At 39.4% G+C, this 22,390-nt stretch overlaps 1 protein-coding gene across 5 annotated transcripts in view; it reads left to right on the top strand.

Moving 5' to 3' along the window:
• Nucleotides 1-22,390, top strand: part of GLMN (glomulin, FKBP associated protein) — a 40,192-nt gene that overhangs the window by 16,431 nt on the left and 1,371 nt on the right. For all 5 annotated transcript variants that reach the window (XM_034778137.1, XM_034778135.1, XM_034778138.1 and 2 more), the window contains 11 exons: nt 110-297; nt 834-887; nt 1,904-1,934; nt 2,266-2,355; nt 7,502-7,543; nt 7,636-7,709; nt 8,043-8,127; nt 10,486-10,595; nt 14,554-14,617; nt 20,485-20,608; nt 22,239-22,321. In XM_034778137.1, coding sequence (XP_034634028.1) covers nt 110-297; nt 834-887; nt 1,904-1,934; nt 2,266-2,355; nt 7,502-7,543; nt 7,636-7,709; nt 8,043-8,127; nt 10,486-10,595; nt 14,554-14,617; nt 20,485-20,608; nt 22,239-22,321 — 945 coding nt within the window. The remainder of the gene's footprint in view (nt 1-109; nt 298-833; nt 888-1,903; nt 1,935-2,265; nt 2,356-7,501; nt 7,544-7,635; nt 7,710-8,042; nt 8,128-10,485; nt 10,596-14,553; nt 14,618-20,484; nt 20,609-22,238; nt 22,322-22,390) is intronic.

Consider the following 22,390-nt stretch of genomic DNA (forward strand, 5'->3'; position numbering starts at 1 on the left):
TTACTATATACCATTTAAAATGTGAATCCTAATTTAAAACTTTATATCTGTATTTCCTTTTATAAAGCAGCTATATATAGTTGACTTTTTTTTTCTTTTTAATAAACAGGGCATTTTATTAGATATAAAAGAATTGTTACCAACATTGTTTTCACACCGTGGAAGTAGAAATCAGAACTGGGATAATCCGGATTTTTTGGATGTAGATAGAAAGCATTCTGCAGATTCTTTGGCATGTCTGTCATATCTGGTGTTTGTTCAGTATTTTGGTATTGATTGTTTTCCAATGGTCTTTAGGTAAGAGCTATTTTCCATCCATTTATTATTAGTGGCTGATTTGTTGAGGTTCTTTAAAGGCATTTTCAGGAGCAGACAAAAACCTTTTAATATTAATCACTAATTATTTTGTAAGCCTTTGTGTTGCATTAGCATTCATTTCAGGGCAACTGTCATGTAATAAATGGTATGTGTGCAGAGGTGTTTTCTCTTTTAGGCCCCAAGTCTGCAGATACTTATGTGTGTGCTTAATTTTAGACACAAGTTGTCTCACAGAAGGAGCCAGGGGACTATTTATATGTTTAAAATTAAGCACCTAAGTGTTTGCAGGATTGGGACCTAGTGTGGTGATAAACAAGTGTGGGAGTGTTGCGGGGGAGGACGCCAAACTATTTAGCACACATCTATTTCAAAGGTATCCATTTATCCTAAAATTGCTCTTAATTTTATGAAATAGTTACTATTCCTATATATAGTTCCACAGAGCTTATTTTTATATCAACATGTAGGCTGTGTGGTCTACGGAATTGTATTTATAAATAATTTTTCTGTTTTAGTCCATCATACCTTCTGCAGTGCAACATGACACACATTGAGGTCCTATTGGAAAGGTAAGATCATACAAAATTTGGAGTTTCAAGTACTGGATTTGTTTCTTGCTTGTCTGTCTTAATTGTCTGACAATTGCTTTCTGATCTGTGGTAGTAATTTATGAAAGCAAACTTTGAATTCACAATTCAAATTGTGGGGAAAACTCTTTTGAAGCTGAGTGTTAATATGGCACAACTCAGCACAAGATGATGCCCCTTCCCTCCAAAGAGTTGTAAAAAGTTGTCCTAAACACATACTTTTATGTGATATGCTCTTAAATTTTTGAATATGTTTTACAGTATTCATTTCACAACTGTGTTTTATTTATTTATGGAAACCCAAACTAAGAACATTTTAAACATTCCAATTTTCTGAATTTGAATATTTAGTAGTACTTCTGTAACTAAATTACACAGTGGAGAATGAAGTGAGGTTGCCGTGGAAATATTTGACTGTATCCTATGATAGTATGCTATCTTCATCTGTATTGTGGCCCTCAATAAAGAGAACACCAGACCTACTCAGATGTTGTAGTCATTTGCCCCATTATTGTCTGCAGTCTACAAAGATTAAGTCCAAGTACTACTCTACAAGCATGAGTGTTTCATAGGTTATCACCACTCCACTCTGCCTTGCTACAACTTGGCCTAAACTTTTTTGCCTCTTTAGATTAGGATTCACTCTCTTCCACTCATGTTTGGAAAAAGTTTGCAGAGTTCTGCAGTTGGGAAAGTACCATTTTCTTCCTTTTAATACCAGGGCGTCTCAGGGACTTGAGATCTTGCCTTTGAACGCTCATAAATATAGAATGGAAATATCAGCTCTTGATCTCAAAAGAAGTCAAATCTACAAACTCTTCTGCTCAATATAGTTAAATAATTCAGTTGAAGGAATGACGACAGGAAGCAGAATAGGAACTGTTAGTAGCTGAGCTCATTTTTAGATAGATCCTGTACTACTTGGTTAATTCTTAAACATCAACAAAACGTTTTTGAATTCATACTTTGAAACTGATAATTGTCTTAATTTCTTGTAGGACAGAAGAATCTGTGTTAACTAAGGGACTTGTAAGTTTTTGTTTTGTTTTTTTTAAATCAAATACTGAATATTCTTTGTAATCTATGTTATGGTACAATCTTAATTTCCCTTGTCTGTAAAAGATGAGGGTAATATTGCATACTATAATTTTAGTTATTGAGGCTTAATCAGATAAGCCCCAATCCTGAAAGCATGTTACATATTTGTTTAACTTTATGCATATGATTAAATCTTAAATACGTGCATAAACATTTGCAGGATTGCGGCCTTAGTTTGTGAAGTCATTTGAGGACCTTGGATTAAAGTACTGTACAAGTGCAAAGTTACGTTGTCTTTAAAATTATTTTTTATTGCTTGTAGGACCTGCTTGGAAACTGTTTATTGAGAATGAGTGATAATAGCCTTCATCATCAGTATTTGGAATTCAAAGGCTTCATTACAGCACCTCAGGTATTAGGATGCAATGTAAACAAGTATTTTTACTTAAAGTGCCATGTCATGTCTAGAATCATAGAATATCAGGGTTGGAAGGGATCTCAGGAGGTCATTTAGTCCAACCCCCTGCTCAAAGCAGGGCCAATCCCCAGACAGATTTTTGCCCCAGATCCCTAACTGGCCTCCTCAAGGATTGAGCTCACAACCCTGGGTTTAGCAGGCCAATGCTCAAACCACTGAGCTATCTAGCTGTTCCCTAGGTGATTTGAGAGAGAAGAACTTAGAGACTAAAGAAACTTAATTGTTTTTGAAACCATAATGTGTCTTGCTATTAAGAATTGTTATCTGGAATAGGGAGCCTGCAATGGTTACCCACCTGGAAAGCAAACTTTATCATCCCCTTTCTTTCACCACTGAACAGCATCCCCATATCCCATCGCCATCCAGTGGCAATAGTGGTGGGCAGGATGAGCCCCAGAGATTGGATTCAGGTGCAACTGTTGTACTTAAAGTACTGCACAGGATCTTTTCAGGGGGAATAAGACAAAACGCCACATTTATTAGTAATACATGTATTCATTAACACTGTATTATATGCATATAATATATTACACTTACACTCACACACACACACACAAACACACTCCGTCTTGTTGTTACCAATTAGTTGCTCCCCTTAACTTCACTGGCCAGGTGAGTTAGATGGGGGAGGGGGTGGAGCCGGGCTTCTGCCGATCCGGATCGATGCTCCCATATTGACAAGACGAGACCCGGGGTCCTCTGCAAGACACCTCATTTTTATAGCAGCTTTCCTCTTATGCAAATCTATACCAGATTCAAACTCTGTGTCTGTGTCCATTGGTCCTTTGTGCTGCTTTCTTTTGAGTGTTGTTCCAATGCTGCAAAGAGGGTGTTTCCAAAAGAAGGTGCTTGCTTCTAACCCCCGAGGCCGTCAGTATGTCTGCTTGTCTTTAATGAGCCCACTTGACACGTTTTATTGTCCTTGGATCTGGCTTCCAGCCCCTCTCCAACAGTTGAGGCTGTCTGGAGGTGCTGCCTTCCATGCCTTGCTCATCCACACCTCATTCATTCAACAGGGCAATTGATTAAGAGTGTGTGGGGGGGGGAGCTCTTGTTCTACTGCTAGCAAAAAGAAATTTTTCTTCTATCTTATTCTATCCTTAGGGCTATAATATTATACCAAGGGCAATGCAAAGTTTCTAAATGAGGCTTTGATACAAAGTCCCATGAAAACAGAGGTCACACGTGGGTAGACCCTCCACAAGGTTATATGAAGAGGCACAATGTAAAGTCATATGAAAATTATCAGAGATTTATCTACATTGTCCCCCTTTTGACCTCTCAAGAACAATTCTTGAGTGGACTAACAAAAATTAACAACAAAATGACTATTAGAGAACCTAACAAAAAATAAACCTGATGCACTGGGGACCAAAGTTTTTTGGACACAAGTGGTGATTGATAAGTTGGATGGAGATGGGGGAAGTAGAGAGAGGAAAAGACATTTGCCCTATCTAGTGTAGTATCCTCTCTTTTTCTGGACCCAATGCTAGCACAGGACACCACTAGAGACAGACACAGAACATGCAACACAGAACACTGAACACAGACTTTGTCATGACACTATAACCATGGTATTTTATAACTCTTCAGCTGGTACCAGCTCTCCTGGTGTTCTGGTTCAGAGCCTGAAAGATAGAAGCTTGGAAACAAATTAGCACAGTGCTTTTACCATGGCAGAACCTGCTTGGTCTCTGCCACAGTGTGTTTGGTACTTGGGGCTGCACAAATGCTAATTAAGTGGTGCATTTTTTGTGAGTGTAAATTTTCCCTTTCTCTCAGTAAAAGGACGTTAACACTCCATCTAGAAAAAAAAATTCTGTTTTAAAATTTTCAGCCATTTTGCCATGGCCTGGAGATCTGAGGCAGAAGCAGGCACTGTTGTTAACTGTTTCAATGGCATTTTGGCCCTCGGAGGAGGAATTTACCCAAATATCCCCCTTCCCAATCTCCAGAGGGGTCCCAAAGGTCTGCCCCCTTCTGGGGTCTTAAATGTTTCTTCTCCTGATGTTACTGCTGCTGTAAGATTTGAGAGTGCTGTTTTAACTCTCTGTACCCAACCTAGAGTCTGGTGGCACCTTAAAGACTAACAGATTTATTTGGGCATAAGCTTTCGTGAGTAAAAACCTCACTTCTTCGGATGCATAGAGTGAAAGCTAGTAGCTTTCACGAAAGCTTATGCCCAAATAAATCTGTTAGTCTTTAAGGTGCCACCAGACTCTTTGTTGTTTTTGTAGATACAGACTAACACGGCTATCCCCTGATACTTGTACCCAACCTGTTTTTCAGTTTCTCTATCTGTTGCTTGCCTGGGCCCGATCCTGCTTTTTCCAATAAACAGTTCCTTTCCATGGGCACAAGCCTTGTTCCACTACCAATTTAGCAAGGAGGGTGGGCTTTCCAACTAGCCCCCACCCTTCCTGGTTCCGTTTCTTAAACATTTTCTTCAAAATTGTGAAATTACCACAATATTACTTACCAAAACAAAACAAACAAACATAAACCACACTATACTGCCCAAACTCCTATATCCTTCAGAGTTTGGTTTGACAGAACAAGATCTGCATCTTATGTTTTTAACCCACTCTGGGCCAGAGGGAGAGACGCTAAGCTTCCCTCTGTATTACTCTGTCTGCTACCACCGAGGGTTCATACACCAATTATACAAATCCTTCCCTGGATTAGATCCTTCCCCGGATCAGAGTGAGAAACACTAAGTTCTCCTCTTTAGCTCAGTCATGAACACAATTTAAACCTAAACTCCTATATCCTTCAGAGTTTGGTTAATTAACTGAAAGTTTACGCTCTTTTTCCTATAGTGCCAGGCTAGCTAAAGCTGGCGGTGTGCACACCAGTTTTATAATAACTGTGGATTCTATGCTTGCTCCCCCTTTCGCATTCTCCACCAAAATGTTGTACTTAAAGTACTGCACAGGATCTTTTCAGGGGGAATAAGACAAAACGCCACATTTATTAGTAATACATGTGTTCATTAACAGTGTATTATATGCATATAATATATTACACTTACACTCACACACACACACACAAACACACTCCGTCTTGTTGTTACCAATTAGTTGCTCCCCTTAACTTCACTGGCCAGATGAGTTAGATGGGGGAGGGGGTGGAGCCGGGCTTCTGCCGATCCGGATCGATGCTCCCATATTGACAAGACGAGACCCGGGGTCCTCTGCAAGACACCTCACTTTTATAGCAGCTTTCCTCTTATGCAAATCTATACCAGATTCAAACTCTGTGTCTGTGTCCATTGGTCCTTTGTGCTGCTTTCTTTTGAGTGTTGTTCCAATGCTGCAAAGAGGGTGTTTCCAAAAGAAGGTGCTTGCTTCTAACCCCCGAGGCCGTCAGAATGTCTGCTTGTCTTTAATGAGCCCACTTGACACGTTTTATTGTCCTTGGATCTGGCTTCCAGCCCCTCTCCAACAGTTGAGGCTGTCTGGAGGTGCTGCCTTCCATGCCTTGCTCATCCACACCTCATTCATTCAACAGGGCAATTGATTAAGAGTGTGTGGGGGGGGAGCTCTTGTTCTACTGCTAGCAAAAAGAAATTTTTCTTCTATCTTATTCTATCCTTAGGGGCTATAATATTATACCAAGGGCAATGCAAAGTTTCTAAATGAGGCTTTGATACAAAGTCCCATGAAAACAGAGGTCACACGTGGGTAGACCCACCACAAGGTTATATGAAGAGGCACAATGTAAAGTCATATGAAAATTATCAGAGATTTATCTACACAACATGTGATGCTTATGTCCCTGTCCCTTTCCTCTCCCCTACACACATTATGCAAGCTGGGGAAGAGGAAGGGAAAAGAAGAGTTAAGCAATGACTTTCACCCACCAAAGGGAAAAAAAAGGGGGGGCGTATGAAACACTGCCTCATCTGTTCTCCCCTCTCCACACTCCCAACAAAAGTGGTCTCCTGTACTCTTAGCTTAGTCAAAGTCTCATCCCAGATAGAAGGGTGAACATTGTTAATGCAAATGTGCAGTGCCATTTTTATATATAAAATTTTGGTGATGAATTCAGATTTCTGCATTTTAATTTGCTATAAATTTGTGAAGGATTGGAAGCAAGACAGGTACCCTTGTGTCTGAAATTGTTTGATGCCTTCCTATGTATTGAAGCTTTTTAAACATTTAACTTGAAGGTTTTTTTTTAATTTAAAAAACAATTTTATGCCAGAGGAGTGCAAGAAGGCCATTCCACCAGTTTGCTACCCTCTAAATAAAATATGTATTCCCTTCAGTGTTAAACCAAAGACCCATAGTTCAATAGATCAACTCAATTGCAAATATGTCACTCTTAAATTAAAATGATCCATGGCTAGTTTAAATACAACATTACCATTTCTTAAGTCTTCTCTCTTGTGAAACAATCTCAATTGTCACTCTTCTTATAAATAAGAACCTAAGTCCCATTGGTTGCATTTTTACCTACATCATATTCTACAAATACATATTAAAATTACACCATATTTAGTCTAACCAAAGTGAGAGCACACAATATTAGAGGTTATATTTGTGTTGATAGAAATCAATATTTTGTTGTCCTCCTTCACATTTGTTGCACGCTGGACTGAGAATTCCAACATCAGGTCTATTAATACATGCATGCTTTCTCCACTGACCACAGCAGTTAATTCAATGACATTTAAACTATTGTTTCTTTGCAAATGCATCACCTTATACTTTTTAAATTTCATTCTCTGCTTCTAAGCCTAATCTATCAAGAATATTTTCAGAATAGTTCATCCATGAAGTCTTGACCATTTGCTCTATTTTAGTATCCATGTTAAATTTAGTGATCTTTATATAGCTTTGTATAAATCAATACTAGATATCAGTCCATTCCCATTATAAAGCTCTGTCGGATTCTACTCCTTACCAACATCCACTAAGAATGTGGACATAAGAACAAATGGATATAAACTGGCCATCAGCAAGTTTAGGCTTGTAATTAGACGAAGGTTTCTAACCATCAGAGGAGTGAAGTTCTGGAACAGCCTTCCAAGGGGAGCAATCAAACTTTATGTTTTTTCACTTTTTTCCAACTGCAGGGTTTGGTGAAAGTGATGACCCTTTGTCCTATAGAGCATTTGGTACGTAACTTCATCATTCCGGGGGTTACAAGTGCTAAATTTGTTTTATTTTAATTAAATGCAGATATCTTCATAGAATCTTTTTCTTTTAGCGAAAGAAGAGTTTGAAGATATTGCAGTTGTATATAGACAAGTTTGATGCAGAGGGAAAATACACCTTGTTCAGGTATGCATCCTGCATAAAATGCAGAGAAACAGGTCTTGATGCAATTTAATTGCCTAGTAATTCAGTCAGAAATCATAGTAACTGCATAGGAGCTCACATAGGAGCTACCATGTTAATTTCATGATGATGGCAATTGATTTTAGTTTTCATGTTACTAAAACACAAGACACTGAAGCCAGCCCTTTTGTGAACTCCAAAGATTAGGGGTGAAATTCTGGCCCCCTTGAAGTAAGGGGGCAAAACCCATTTATTTCTATAAGGCCAGAATTTCATCTAGATTTTTTTCAACGAAATATAATGCAAAGATACTGTCTCTTTATTTTACTTTTAAAGGTGTTTATTGAAGACAAGCAATCACGCTGGCGTAGAAGGCTATGTTATTCAAAATATCAAAAATCAGATTGATTTATCATTAAAGGTGAGAATATTATAAGTTCCTACTTTAAAAAGTGCTTTCAATACCATTTTTAAAGAATTCATATAGTTTAGGTTCCACATTATTTATATATTACATGTGAAAATACTGTGTTAAAAGGAGATTTGAGTGCTTTAGCTTGCATATTTAAAGTTAAGAAATGCAAGAATTAAAGTTGCCTGTGCAACCTTAATTTGTCCTCCTTAGGGTTATGCATTATCATACAGTCTATAATTACACAACTACATACTATTTTGTTTACAGGGGTGAAGTCTGACTTTCTTTGTAGCGGCTGCTCCAAAACAGGAGCGCATTAGTTTTTCAAAGAAGAGGTTACCAGAATTTTTTTTTTTTTTTTTTTAACATGGGCAAAACATATTTTTCCCTAGCTGTCTTCTTGGAAGCTGCTGAACTGCTTCAGTTGAAATTAAAAAAAGGAAATACCCAGCCTGGAACTATTTTAGCCCAAATGGTTACAGTTTGGCAAAGTTATATAAGTATCTGAAAACAAGGTCTGATAATGGGAGGAGTTGGGCAATCTTAGCAGGTGATGCTACCACTACAATGATGGTATGCACACCCAGCTTTCTAAAGATCACTCCTCTGGCCCTGATTTAGGAAAACACTTCCGTACATGCTTACATCCCATTGACATTGTTGTCCTGACTTCCTGAATTGGGACTTTGTTGGTAGATATCCTTCTAATTTTACTTGTGTGTGGTGTTAATGTCCACCAGAATAATTAACCACTTCTCTCTGTCCTACACACATGCAGTGACAGGACACTTCATTATAGCGTCACAGCAGTAGTAAGATAATGTATGATTGAGATGACGGTTTCATTCCAAGCTGTTCTCCTAAAATTACCTTTTGTGCAGCAGTTTCTCATGCTTCGTCTCAAACATATGTTATTTTCCTTACTGGGAAATGATATTGGGATATCATCACATAGTTCTTTATCCAAAGGACAGAGAAAAGATGCTCTTTTGGTTGAGATACTGGACTGGGCTCAGGGGATCTGGGTTCAGTTCCTGACTGTGCCAAAGACTTTTTGTGGTATCTTGTGCAAGTTGCTTAGGCCAAAGTTTTCCAGTGAAGGTGCCTAAACTAAAAATGGCCTGATTTTTTCAAAGGTGCAGATGACCTGCTGTTCCCATTTACTTCAGTGGAATTTGCTGGTGCTTGGCACTTCTGAGATAGGCCACTATTAGCTTTGTGTCTAAATATAGGTTTAGGAACCTACCTTTAGGCACCCAGGTTTGAAAACTTTTGTTTTGCTCTCTATGGCTGTGATTCCCATCTGTAAAATGGTGATAATACTTTTGTACCTCGCCCAGATGTTGGGAAAAAATGTTCATTAATGTTGTGAAGTACTTGCATTCTACATTGTTGGTGGGAGTCATACAAGTACTGAAAGATCCCTCCCATCAACTATTCCCACCCTTGCATTACTCACCTACCTTAAGAGGGCATGAAGAATTCTAGAAGGTCTGGTGGCCTCTGTTGGGGCCCCAGTGCCTGTAATTACTACTGTTATGATTCTGGTGCATAACATTTAAATTAAGTGTGGTTTGACTATGCATAGTCAAATTCACTGGCACATTCTCCTCTGCCCCCCCCCCTTTTTTTTCTTTAAAAAAAAAATCCAAATAAGGGTATTAAATTGAGGTTACTTCAATATTATAAGTTAAAGTCTCTGCTACAAAAAAAAAAATTCAAAGCCATTCATACCCACCCGTAAGGCTGCCACATTACACACAGTAAAATTTGTATTAAATATAATAAGACAAAATACTTTGTGCAAGGGGGGGTCAAGTTAGTTTCATAGGAACCATAACTTTGAATTTCTGGTTTATGTATTTAAAATCTCAGTTGTAACATTGCATTAATGTTTCTTTGCTTTTAATTTAAAGAGTTTCTGGGTCTGGCCTAGTGCTGTTCCAGTCATGTAGGAGATATGGGTTTGATTCCTGGTCCTAGTCCCCAACTTAATTTGTTAGGAGCTATAAGTCCTGCAATAGCAGCATACTTGAACCATGTGATGGAGAGAGTGCCTAACATTGCTCAACAGTAGCTGAGCCAGTTGATTTAAAGATCATATTAACAGACTCAAAGAATGGTGCGGTTAGGTGGGGCTGGGAAGAGAGTCTGATGGTTCAGATAAGACTAGAATGGATAGCTTGGAGTGGAAATGTCTGATCTTGAGAAGATTAGTATATTTTGAACATTTTATGGTCATCTGTATACATCTTTTTTCCGTAAAATGATTTCCTTATTTTCAGACACTGCCCAGTGGCCATATTGTTATACTAGATGATTAAGCAAAGTGTGAATTTAAACTTTTTCTCTGTTGCTTTTCAGAAAGCAAATGACAGTAAGTGGTTTACTGGACCCCAGCTGGTTTCTCTTCTAGATTTAGTGCTGTTGCTTCCTGAAGGGGCTGAAACAGATCTTCTCCAAAACTCAGATAGGTGAGATGTAATCAGAACTAGAGTAAATCTAAATCTGTGTGTGTGTGTCTAATATATAAAATTTGAAGATTGCCTATATTTTTATTTAATGAAAAAATATGCAGCAGTCACTTGCTTAGTTGCACTTAATCTAGGAGGAGAGTATCAGTTTGTCTCAGAATTTTAGAATCCGAGATGGAAATTATTAGTTAAATAAACTAGTTCCTCCCTGTGATGCACGTCTACCTCAGTTTCACCTTGGAATCCATCCATGCAAAGGAATATTGTCTCCTTTAGTGGCAAATTCAAACCCTTTTGTGGATATAAAAAGTCAGACACCTGCTAGTAAAAGATTTCTTCTCAAAATCCCAAAGTAAAACAAGGTTACAATGAAGCAGCTCTTCAATCCCCTTTAAAAGTCACTCTTCCCTAGACATCTGAGAGGCATTAACTACTCTTCCTCAGTTCTTTTAACCCCTGTTCCAGGGGCCCACTCTCCAGGCCATCTACCTGTGGGTGAAAAGCAGGTCTTGGAACTCTCAAGTCTTTTCCAGTAGCTCCCAAGTCAGGTCTCCTGCAAGAGGGCTCCCTGCAGTGCTTTACTCCACCCAGGCCTCCTTCCTTGTGAATCCTACCCCTGTTCAGAGAAACCTCCCTATAGGAACAATCTTTTGTTCTTGGGCTCCGCCAACAGCCCTCCACTTGACTCTTCTGCCAAGGTCTCCCTGCAGTGCTACGCTCCTCAGGCCTCCTGGCCTGTAAGTCCCACCCTGTCCTGCTCAAGGAAGCATCCCTCCCTTGTTTCTGATCCCAGCTTTCACTGACCACGCTGTCCTTCCCATCTTCCTAGGGGCCACTGCACAAGCCTTCTTGCAACTCAGCAGGGTTCCCCAGCTCTAGCCCATCCTCAACAGTTTTCCTGAGAACTCATCACCAGCAGCTCATGGTTACTGCTCTCCTTGAGCTCTTTCCCTCAAACAACTCTCTGCTGCTCCTGTCTTTCTTCTGTGCTTAGGCAACTCTCACCTGGTCCTTCTGACTTTTTCAGTTTCCCCTCACGCAGCTCTTCCTTGGCTCTTCCTTCAGGGACCTTCCCTGTAGGGCCTGGGCACCCTCTTTTAAGCCTAATTGGAGTCAGCTGACTAGTCACAGGTGTACTGGCCTCTTCCTTCTTTAAAGGGCCAGTGTCCTCCTATGACACTTTCCTTTCAGTGGAGTGCAGCATTGCTGTTGAAAATATCATGACTGTATTAAATTGAAACTAACAATAAGAGGTTACTTACTAGTAACTGTTGTTCTTCAAGTGTCACCTCTATGCTAGCCCTTTTCTGAGATGTGATGTCCTGGCATCGAGCTGCAGAGCAACCTTGAACGATGCTCCTTCAACACAAGAGAGTTCGTGTGAGGGCGATGTCATTGCCCTACTGTATATAAGGAAGTGCACCATCCCCCAGCAGTCTCAATTTCTTCTCCCTAACCTCAGACATCTGAGGTATAGAAATCTGAGACAGAGGGGAAGTTGGGCAGGTAGTGTGAGTGCAGAGAGAGAATTCTTGAAGAACAAATGTAACCTTTTTTTCTTCAAGAGAGTCTGTGTTTTCCCATTTGTGATAAACTAACAAGGAGTGCTCCAGGAGGTGGAGGGTGGACATGGAGTTCTTAGCTAAATATGGACTGGAGTCGGCTTTCCCAAACTGGCCATCAGAGCACAATGCTCAGTTGAAGGAGTGGGTCTAGCACATAACTCCCAAATTGCTGCTTTGCTTATCTCTACCAGAGGAACCTGCCTAAGGCATGCTACTGATGCTGTGGTGACTCTTGCAGAATGGGGGTTTTCCTAGGTGGGACATAACTGTATGTGAGTATCTGTTCCATAGTGGGTTCTCCCTGGCATCTCTTTCCTTATATTGCAGATAACTTAAAGGGTTTTCTAAAGAGTTTGGTCTTTTCCAGGTAAAAACTGAGTGGGCTTTACATCTAGGTGGACTTCCCAAGGGTAGGAATGAGGTCTGGAGAAGAACATGAGGAGGGAAATACATGGAGATAGGTGGAAATGTGAGACCACCTTAAGCATGAAACTGGTATGGAGCTTCATGGTGACTTTGTCCTTGTGGACCAGAGTATAAGGTGGAATGTTCAAAGCACTAAGCTCACTCACCCTCCTAGCAGATGTAATTGCTATTAGGAAGGCAGTTTTAATCACTAAACGTGTGAGAGGGACTTGCCCAAGAAGCTCATAATGAGGGCCTGTCAGCTTTGTTGGGTCAAGATTTAGGTCCCATAAAGGCAGGGGCTCCCTAACTGGGAGAATTTAATTACCATGTCCTTAAGAAATCTGGAGACCTTAGTATGGAAGATAAGATTCTCCTTAATGTAATTGTGATGAGCAGATATTGCTGCCATATGGTCCTTTAGGGAGGCTAAGCCTAAGTCCTGAGACTTAAAGTTTATAAAGTACTCTAGGATTGCATGGGCCCAAGCTCAGGATGGAGTCACTTATTTACTAGTGTCCCAGATAGAAAACAGTTTCCAGTTTTGTTTATAGCAGGGTGGAGCCCTTGGTGGATTGTAAGAGAATGGTGTGAACCCTCATATTAGTCAGCAGGTTATCCTCCAGGCTGCAAGTGGAATGTCTCTGGGTTGGAATGCAGCATCCTTCCTTACTGTTGAGATAGGAGGTTTGGCAGCCGAGGCAACAAGGACAGTGGTTCTCTGGCCAGCTGCAAAAGATGTGGCTGCCAGTGACTATGAGGTCCCATTGAGGCTATTAATAGGATGTTGGCTCTGTCCAACCTGATCTTTATAACACTTCGTATCAGGGGAATTGGAGGGAGACACATAGTAGGAACACATCTAAGAGGACTTTTGTCTTTGTGTGTACTTGGCATTTGGTGTTTGTTTGACACACCAGTGGTCTATTCTGGTTGTTTCAATCTGTGAAATACTTGGGCTCGCCCCCACTGGTTTCAAGCAGCACTTGTGTTGATCTGGAAGTCTTTTGCTGAGCAAGTCTGCCTTCATGTTCTTCTTCCCAGGAAGGTGAAGAGCTACATAAGTTCTCCAAAGGGGACTCATATGGGTCCTCTGAAGGAGTCTCATCCCATTTCTCAGCTAGAGACAGGTCTTTGCAGTGCTGGTATCATTGCTGGAAAGGAAGGCTTGTGTTGGCACCAGATGAGGAATAGATGCCTATGAGGGTATCAGTGCTGAGGGAGGGCACCATGTTGGAACGGATACTGGTACTGAAGTCTGTGCCAGAGCTGGTATCTCCGCCTCCTAAAGGGCTTTCATGGAGTCCTGTACATAGGGCCACATGGACTGCTGAAGAGGACCCTCTATGAGATCCTTCCATAATTTCTGGGTCTGAGGTGAGGGAAGTTGACTGAGTCTCAAGATTTAAGCAGGTCATCTTCCAGATTCAGCTCTGAAGGGGTCAAAGGTACCCCAAGGTGATTCTGGATTGTGACTAGAGAAATTGGTATAGGTAATCAAGCAGTAGAAAAGCATGAATGATTGCCAGTAGTCTCAACAGCAAATCCCTTTTCAGGCCTTGAAGGTGTTACTGGAATCTGAACCAGAGAGGAGTCAAGGTAGTCAGTACTGAGACGTTCAATTCCAGAGGAATTTGGAGAAAAACTGCTTGCTTCAAGAGTGTTCAAGCCCCTTAGAGTAGGAAGGAGGAGAAGGATAGCACTTCCTTTTTCTTTTGCTTATGCCCTTCTTGTGGGAAGGTTTCATTGGGCCATCCCATGGAGGGCTTTGAATAACAACACAGAGCCTTTGAATTAGATTCTAGTCAATGGGAAGCCAGTGCAGAGAGATGCACTAGGTTGACCTGTATTACTAAACAGATGGGCTGCTGTGTTTTATACCAGTTGGTGTTTTTTCAGGATGTGTGGTTCTTAAACAAATTAAATTACTGTCAAATTTAATGTAAATCTGCACTCTAAGTGATGAATTGTACATTTCTAATTCATAGGATTATGGCCTCACTAAATCTATTGAGGTATTTAGTCATTAAGGATAACGAATACGACAATCAAGTAAGTGATGATTGATTTTTAAAAAGCTACCTTTTCAGTTTAAAAACAATAGCTGTGCAAGTTCATGACAGTTAGCTGCTGCTGCAAAAAAAAAGTCTTTATTCAATATCCAGTGAGAATGTTTCTGTTAATGGTGTTCAAAGAATTTTCAAGTTTTATACTGGGGAAAATTAAATGCTTTCTCACTGACTATTTTTTCAGCAAGTTTATTCTAGTGTTGTTCTACCTCCACCAGAAATCCAGGTCAGCACCTGTAATTCCAGATGATATCATCATAAAATAAAGGCTATATCTAGTATTCCAAAAAGAGTAAATATACTTTTACTTGTATACAGATACCTAGGAAGGGCTAACTTCCGCCAAGCATTGTAAAGCTTTTTAGATGGGCTCTCTCTACAAACCTTTAAAGTTTTAGAATTGCTTCATTATTCAAGGAAACCTCTTCATCATTTAGCTTTAAGTGGCATAGTATACAAGAAGAGAATTTATTGTAGTGTTAGGGTGTCTCCCTAAGCATTTTGACAGCTCTGCATTGAATAGCTTTTGTTTTTAAACATGTAAAAAAAAAAAAAAAAATCCTGTATTTCCAACCCCTTCTGAAATTGCATTTTTGGTAAATGTCAATAACTCCACTGGGTATTCAAGCCAAATCAGTGCTTCTCAGTAAGATCTCCATTATTGAAGAATTGAGATGCCTGTCCCAAATTAGCAAAAATACAGAACATATTAAACAATACATATAAATTAAAAAAAACAAACACTTGTAATGAAAGAGTTATTTATTCTTCTCGGGTTTCCGAATCCCCCAACTAAAACAATATGAAATAGCTTCCTGGTACTTTCTCAGTTCACCGAGACCCTGCAGCAATGTTAATATATTTTGCATAATATACCATGCTGTGAAATCCCAACTCCCCATGTGAAGACGAAGATTTTCAAACAAAGCAGATGATATTTTGGCAAAAATGGGTTGGGAAGGAAATAGGACTAGCTCGTAGTGCTGTAATTGCTCCTGGCAAATGTGTTTTATTGAACTACTATCTTAGGATATATTCTGTTCTCTCTGAGAGGGGAAAAAACAGTACATTCTTTCCTCCTAAGGGCAACACGCTTAAGATTGTACGCCATTCTGATTTTGCAGATAGCTTTGCTGCTCTGGCTGTGGGCAGGGTTTCCACATCAGTTTTTCTGACAGCTATAGTCTGTGTTTAATCCATACCTTTGCTCTTATATTGACCTCTCTTTTTTGCATACCCTGTACCTTTTTCTGGCTGGCTACTTCATTGTTTTACCAGATATAGCCTAGAATGTTTCATACATGAAGATCATTTACTAAATTACCTTACACTGCAATTTCAGACAGAACACTGTGTCTTAAATATGTATAAGCAGGGAATCCATACGTTTCCCCCATTTCTCTCATGCTTTAATGTTTGAATGCTAATAATCCAGAAATTGTTACTATAAACAAGTGAAACCCTCCAGCCTATTGTACTGTCCTAACTGAAATGGAAAAATATAAACAAACAGCATAAATGGTGAAGTATTTTATAGCCATATCAGTGTTAATAACCTAGGGTGTAGGTTGGAATTGTCAAACAGGTTTTTTTATATGTTTTTTTAAGCTTTAACAGCTCCTAGCCAATAGCCTGAAAGGCAGAAACACAGCAGATAGAGAGGTGCATGATTCTGGCTGTTTACAATTTTATATAAGTGGTAGAAGTTTTTACTCAACTTCATTTTAAAGCAAGATTTTACAATGTCGGAAATGTGATGAATTGTTCAGCTTTATCAGCAGGCCCGTGATTTATTTTTCTCTCTCTCATCTGACGCAGTCACCAATATTTGTTATTGGCTATGCTATTTCAGATCAACCCGGACCATGCTTATCATTCAACTGCTGTAACAGCTTTTCAGTGTACTGTTTTATGACTCATTGATTTGTTTTTGTATGCAATCACTCCCATCTAGATGGACAAATGTTCTTAGATAGCCAAGGAAGCAATTTATATTTAAATTTCACAGCTGGCTTAACGTCAGGTTGCATTTCTGAGCAGCTGAACTATGATTTCTTTAAGTTCCATAGCCTGCACAGCTTAGCTACAGTATTGAAGACTGAAGAGTCATTGGAATTTTACATGTTTAATTTTCTTACTGCACTCCAGTACTGAAAAGGCCACTTATCTCCATAACAAAGGGAAATCCTACTGACTCTTTCCCCAGACACCAACATTCCTGTAATTCATACAGTTCAACAGCTTTTATCATCAACCAGGTCTCATAGTAAAGGCTTTATTTTAAAAACTATTCCTAATATAATTACACCTTCCCTTCAAGCTAGTTTTCCTTGTTTCCCTTGTTTCTTAATGCCCTTTGTATAGGAACCTAAAGTTGGGGAAAGTTCATTGGTCACCTTGCAGATTCTAAATTAGTTCCATTGAAGGGACATGACTGTAATGCTGCCTGTAGTGATTCAAGAATATTATTGCCAGCCTCAGGCAGACTGTTAGGAACAAAGGCACAAACCCCAAATTAGTTTTGAGTTCTATGCTTAGATTTCATCTACAGATTACCAAATATAAACTACTCAGGCACAATAATAGCCTTAATATGGAGTCACAGATATTGCCCTCTGTTACTCTGATCTGTCTCACCACCCAGGTGAGCCTACTTTTGTGATAGATGGTCCCTTACACCAAGAATCACAGAAATATTCAGGTTACTCCAAGTCCCAAAGGACCAGTCACTTGCCCCACATCAATTGCAGCTTAGCTCTCACACCAAAGACAACGCTGTAGCCAGACTATATAAAGATTTATAAAATAGGAAGAAGAAACCAGAGTTATTTACAAGGTTAAAGCCTGTTGGGAAGGACATAATACATTTTCTTGATGATAAGCCCTTCACACTAATTAACATCTCTCTCCTATCTGGTGATTTGCACAGTCACTGAGGCTTACAATACAGCCACTCAAACATTACCTGACAGTATGGGATACAGATGTTATAAGTGAGATTAATGCATGCAGCAACCCACAAGCATTAAATAAAGTCTAAACACATTCTTATAATTCTAATACCTATTTTAACAATTCTAGCCCACAAGTGAGCCAGACTGATTCCAGATATGTAGTTGTTAGTGTTCAGTTGAGACATGGGGACTCTGGCATGAGTGGGTACTGGTCTGAGCACTTCCCAATGACCTTTTAAGAAATTCCATTGGTTTCACTATTCATACATTAGTGGTTTCACCAAAATCTACATACCAGTACCCCAGTATATACTATTCACAGGCAAAAAATTGTAATCGGAAGTTAGTTTGTAAATATTTATCACTTTAATGTGGTTGGGGAAGGGAACTTTGAGAACATTATAGTTCTGTAGCTTATGGGTCCTGTATCACCACCATTCTTCAGACCATATTTGGCCTTCAGTTACACACTATTATATTCAAATTCTATCAGTTACAGAATTTAGAGTTATATAGGTGTAAGTGAGGCAGACTTTGTGTGCAATTAGAACTTAATCATGGTGTATCATTGGAGATGTAGTCCAGCTGGGGAACCCATCCCACAGAAAAGAATGGGGACATGAGGAACCTGAACTACAATTTCCATGAGGTACTGTGGCAGCATTTCTTAATCAAAATTTTTCAGTTTTTGTAAATTCATTTTTTTGAACCAAAGTCAATTTTCTGTGGCAAGTAGACACCTTGTGAAAAATTGTCTAGTCAAAAAAACAAGTTCTGTCAAAAAATGATTTTGAAAGAAAAGTCTTGACCAGCCCCAATTGTAATTTTTCATGTTTTTCTCAATGACTTCAGCATCCAATTCGCTAAGTTTACCATAAAAACTTTTTTCCCTACCAGCTGATTTTGATATGCCACCTGGATTTGATAACCAAATAGACTTTTTTTCTGGCTCATGCAACATCAGCAATAGATTCTGTAAGTCAAATTATGCCCTTAGCTACCTTAAACAAAAACAACAATCCAACTATTTACAATACACATTACTAACAGAGCTGTCCCAATTCATCACCATGTTCATTTGCTAGTACAGTATGTTGTATCTAGCGTGACCATACAGTAAATGTGAAAAATTGGGACAGGGGTGGGGGGTAATAGGAGCCTATATAAGAAAAAGACCCAAAAATTGGGACTGTCCCTATAAAATCGGGACATCTGATCACCCTAGTTGTATCCCCATCCCCTGCTCTTCAGCTGTTTGTCTTTAGATTGCAAACCCTTCGGGATAGGGATTGTTCGTACAATGTCCAGCATAATCAGTGTACCCACAAAGCAGTTTCACAGGTGTTAGCTTATGGCAGAATCTGGCTTTGTAGTGGGTACTTAGCTAATAATTCTGTTCATGTTTGAATTAGATTAGTATATAGCATATTTTCTTAGCTGTGTTGCTTCTGCAGTGACAACAGGAGTACAAATAGGAAAAAGTGAGCAGATCAGACTTTTACGCATACAGATAGCCAGATCCATTGTGATAGAACTTAGAATGTAAGTCTTTGGGGCAGGTCCCATGTCTAATTACTTGTCCATAAAGCGCCTCATACTAGATGCAATAGAAACAAGGCCCCATGCCCAGGTACATGAAATATGCCACAGAATCTGAGCTTTTGCTTTAAAATGTGGAGGAGGGAAAGGGAATTTCCAAGCCTTAAGTAAATTATTTCCAACAAAGACAACCTTCCAAATGTTAACAAGAAATGTTGTCTACCTGAATGTGCAGAGAGATCACCTGAAGCAGTCAGGATAAGAGAGGTTGAACTACCCCAATCATCTTAATAGGTTGTTAACTCTGAAATCTAGGTATAATTTAAATAGCAACATTAATTATTTCATTGCCGATCATTTTAGCAGAAACCTACAAGTATAGTGCTTATCTATTGTTGGAATTACTAGCAGGGAAGCTGGGATGGGGAAATAGGAGTCCAAGGGCTTGTCTACACTATCGCATGGGGTCGATCTAAGATGCGCAACTTCAGCTATGTTAATAGCATAGCTGAAGTCAACATAGTTAGATCTACTTATTGCAGTGTCTTCACTGCACTAAATCGACAGCTGACACTCTCCCATCAACTCCGCTTGCTCTCCTCATTCTGATGGAGTACCGGAGTCAACGGGAGAGCGCTCAGCGGTCGATTTATCGTGTCTATACTAGATGCGATAAATTTACCCCTGCTGGATCGATCACTGCCTGACGATCCAGCAGGTAGCGTAGACAAGCCCTAAGCCTCCTTCACCCCCCACAAAAATATCAAGTCACATCCAACTTAGCCTGCAAGAGGGAATGAAAGAATATGCACCTTCCCCATGTGCTATAAACCTCAACCTACATGCCAAAAGCTCAACCTTCCTCTTATCCAGCAGTTTTAAGCCTTCAGTTTTCTCTTGAAAATGTTGATAATGCAATTAACATGAATACAGAAATAGCAAAAATAAAACAAGGAATACTGTGCTGATCGTATTATTTCCAGTAAAAGACTCCGTTTTAGTTTATCTGAAGCTTGCTCCAGACTTCAGTACTTGTTTATTTAGGTCAGCTACATTTTCTTTCATAACAGAATGTAGCATATGATGTAATTCTGTTTTAGTAGTGCAGTGCTAACAGCCCAGTTTTGAGAATAATTTCACCTCTGGTTTATAAGGAATGTAAATGCTGCTATAGGAAGGCAAAGGAAGTTAGGGGGATTCAACAGCTTAAACATGCAGGTCAGCACAACGGGATGAGTAAATCCTTTTCCTTCCTGGATCAGCAGTTTGTGTTGTAAAAATAGTTAAGACAGAAACTGTGTTCTAAGGCTTAGCGAAAAACTGATTTCTAACATTTTCTCTTTTCCAATTTGAACAGACTGGTATATGGACTGAACTTAACAAGATTGAGCAAAATTTCTTAAAGCCTTTGCACACAGGACTTAATATGTCAAAAGCACATTATGAAGCAGAAATAAAGAGTAAAAAGGAAAATAGACGAGGTTGGTTGTCTCCATTATTATCATTTGTGTCCTTTAGTTGTGGAAATTGTGTGAGAAAAGTGAGTGTTCGTGAATACTATGTAGGTTGTATTTTAGACAGAATTATTTGAAATCTGCTGGGTTTGAAATGACCACACAACAACCCTGTAGATACCATATTTGTCATTAGGAACTACTTTCACAATATTATAGGGGTCAGAAGCCAAATCTGAGGGCTTTGTTTTCATTACTAGGGTTTCTTCAGTTTTTCATCCAATATGGACTATTTACCAAAAGTAGCCATTACTCAGGGTCTGTTTACTTCCAAGTACACATACATGTAAGCCTTATGGAAGCTAATAGAAAAATATATGTGATTCGGAGATTGTTTCAACATGAGTGATGTCATGTGGACATTCAAAAATTGCTCTGCACTGCTACTTCTGACTTAATGTTCATGCTTTAAAGTATTTTTGAGCAGTAGAGCAGGTATGTGAACTATTAGATACAATCTTAAGTCCTGAAATATTACATTTTACATTTTTGTTATACTTGACATACAGGGTAAGATTCTGTGCTGGACCTCTCTGAGGCCCAATAGGAGTGGGATCCAACGTGGTTTTGAGCCCCCTATGCACACTTCTGAGCTTGCGCTGCTCCATGGCCTCTGATGCAATTTAGACAGCCCTGGCTGCCCATGGCCTGCAATGCTGCCCAGAACCTCAGTAGTGTTATGGTCTCACCCCCGTATGCCCTCTAAAGGAGGACTCATGAGAGGTTCCTCTGAAGACAGCCTGTGGTCGTCTTCCTTAGTTCCTACACCAAGGGAATCCTCCCTCAGCTGAATCTGAGGCTTTTGAGAGCACCTTTTTGCCTCTCTGACCCTTTCACCTGGTCAGAGTGGGAGTGAAGCTCTCACCCATAACATCAATAGGATAGTAAAACTAAACCATTACCAGGATACTGTAAGACTTCATTGTTCTGGTAAGTTACAAGTACTAAGTTTAAAAAGAGATACTATTTTCCTCAGTTTCCAGAACTGCCCTTGTAGCCTTCAGAAGCAATGCAAACCAAGAAGGGCGCATGGATTAAATATAGAGAAGCTAGCAGCCTTTGCTTAAACAATAAAATTAATATCTAAGTGGTAGATAAATTAAATCATGGCATCGGACCTTCTCCTGCCGTCTTTTTACATGTTGTAACTATCCATTATTCAAAGAAAGTTTGTTGTATTAAAAATGGATGACAGGATTGTGCTGTGGGAACTCCTGCATTTTTCCATTTTATGTGACTTACAGCTTCATAAAATTGCCTTGTACTGCAATATAATAGACCTCTTGCTATTTTACTATAGTACAAGATTTATCTTTTGAAACCCATCTAGTAATAGTTCATATGCAACACTTACTATAAAGGACAGCCCAATAGCTTACTAATGCAGTGACCTGCCATATGGAAAACTGAAACTATAGGAGCCACCTCAGGTCTACATTCTGTTAGAATTCAACATCCTCCATTCTTAGCTCTTGACCAATCACTAGCTACACACATTTAACAATTTAGAATTTATAACTGTAATAGAATGAAGATGTTAATTTAAAAATTAGATGGAACACCCTGCTGCTCTATAATATGTTCTTTTCTTTTGCAGAATCTCACAATTCTAAAGCAGTTTGTTCTGTAACAGTTGGTGGGGAAAAGATGCCTAACATGACCACTGAAATGCAGCTTCAGGTGAGTTCATACCTTTTTCCAAAGTTATGCAAATGCATTTAGACAGTTGTTTTGGTTGTTTTTTTTTTA

Source organism: Trachemys scripta, chromosome 8, assembly GCF_013100865.1.
Source record: "Trachemys scripta elegans isolate TJP31775 chromosome 8, CAS_Tse_1.0, whole genome shotgun sequence".
In the NCBI taxonomy this organism is placed as follows: domain Eukaryota; kingdom Metazoa; phylum Chordata; order Testudines; family Emydidae; genus Trachemys; species Trachemys scripta.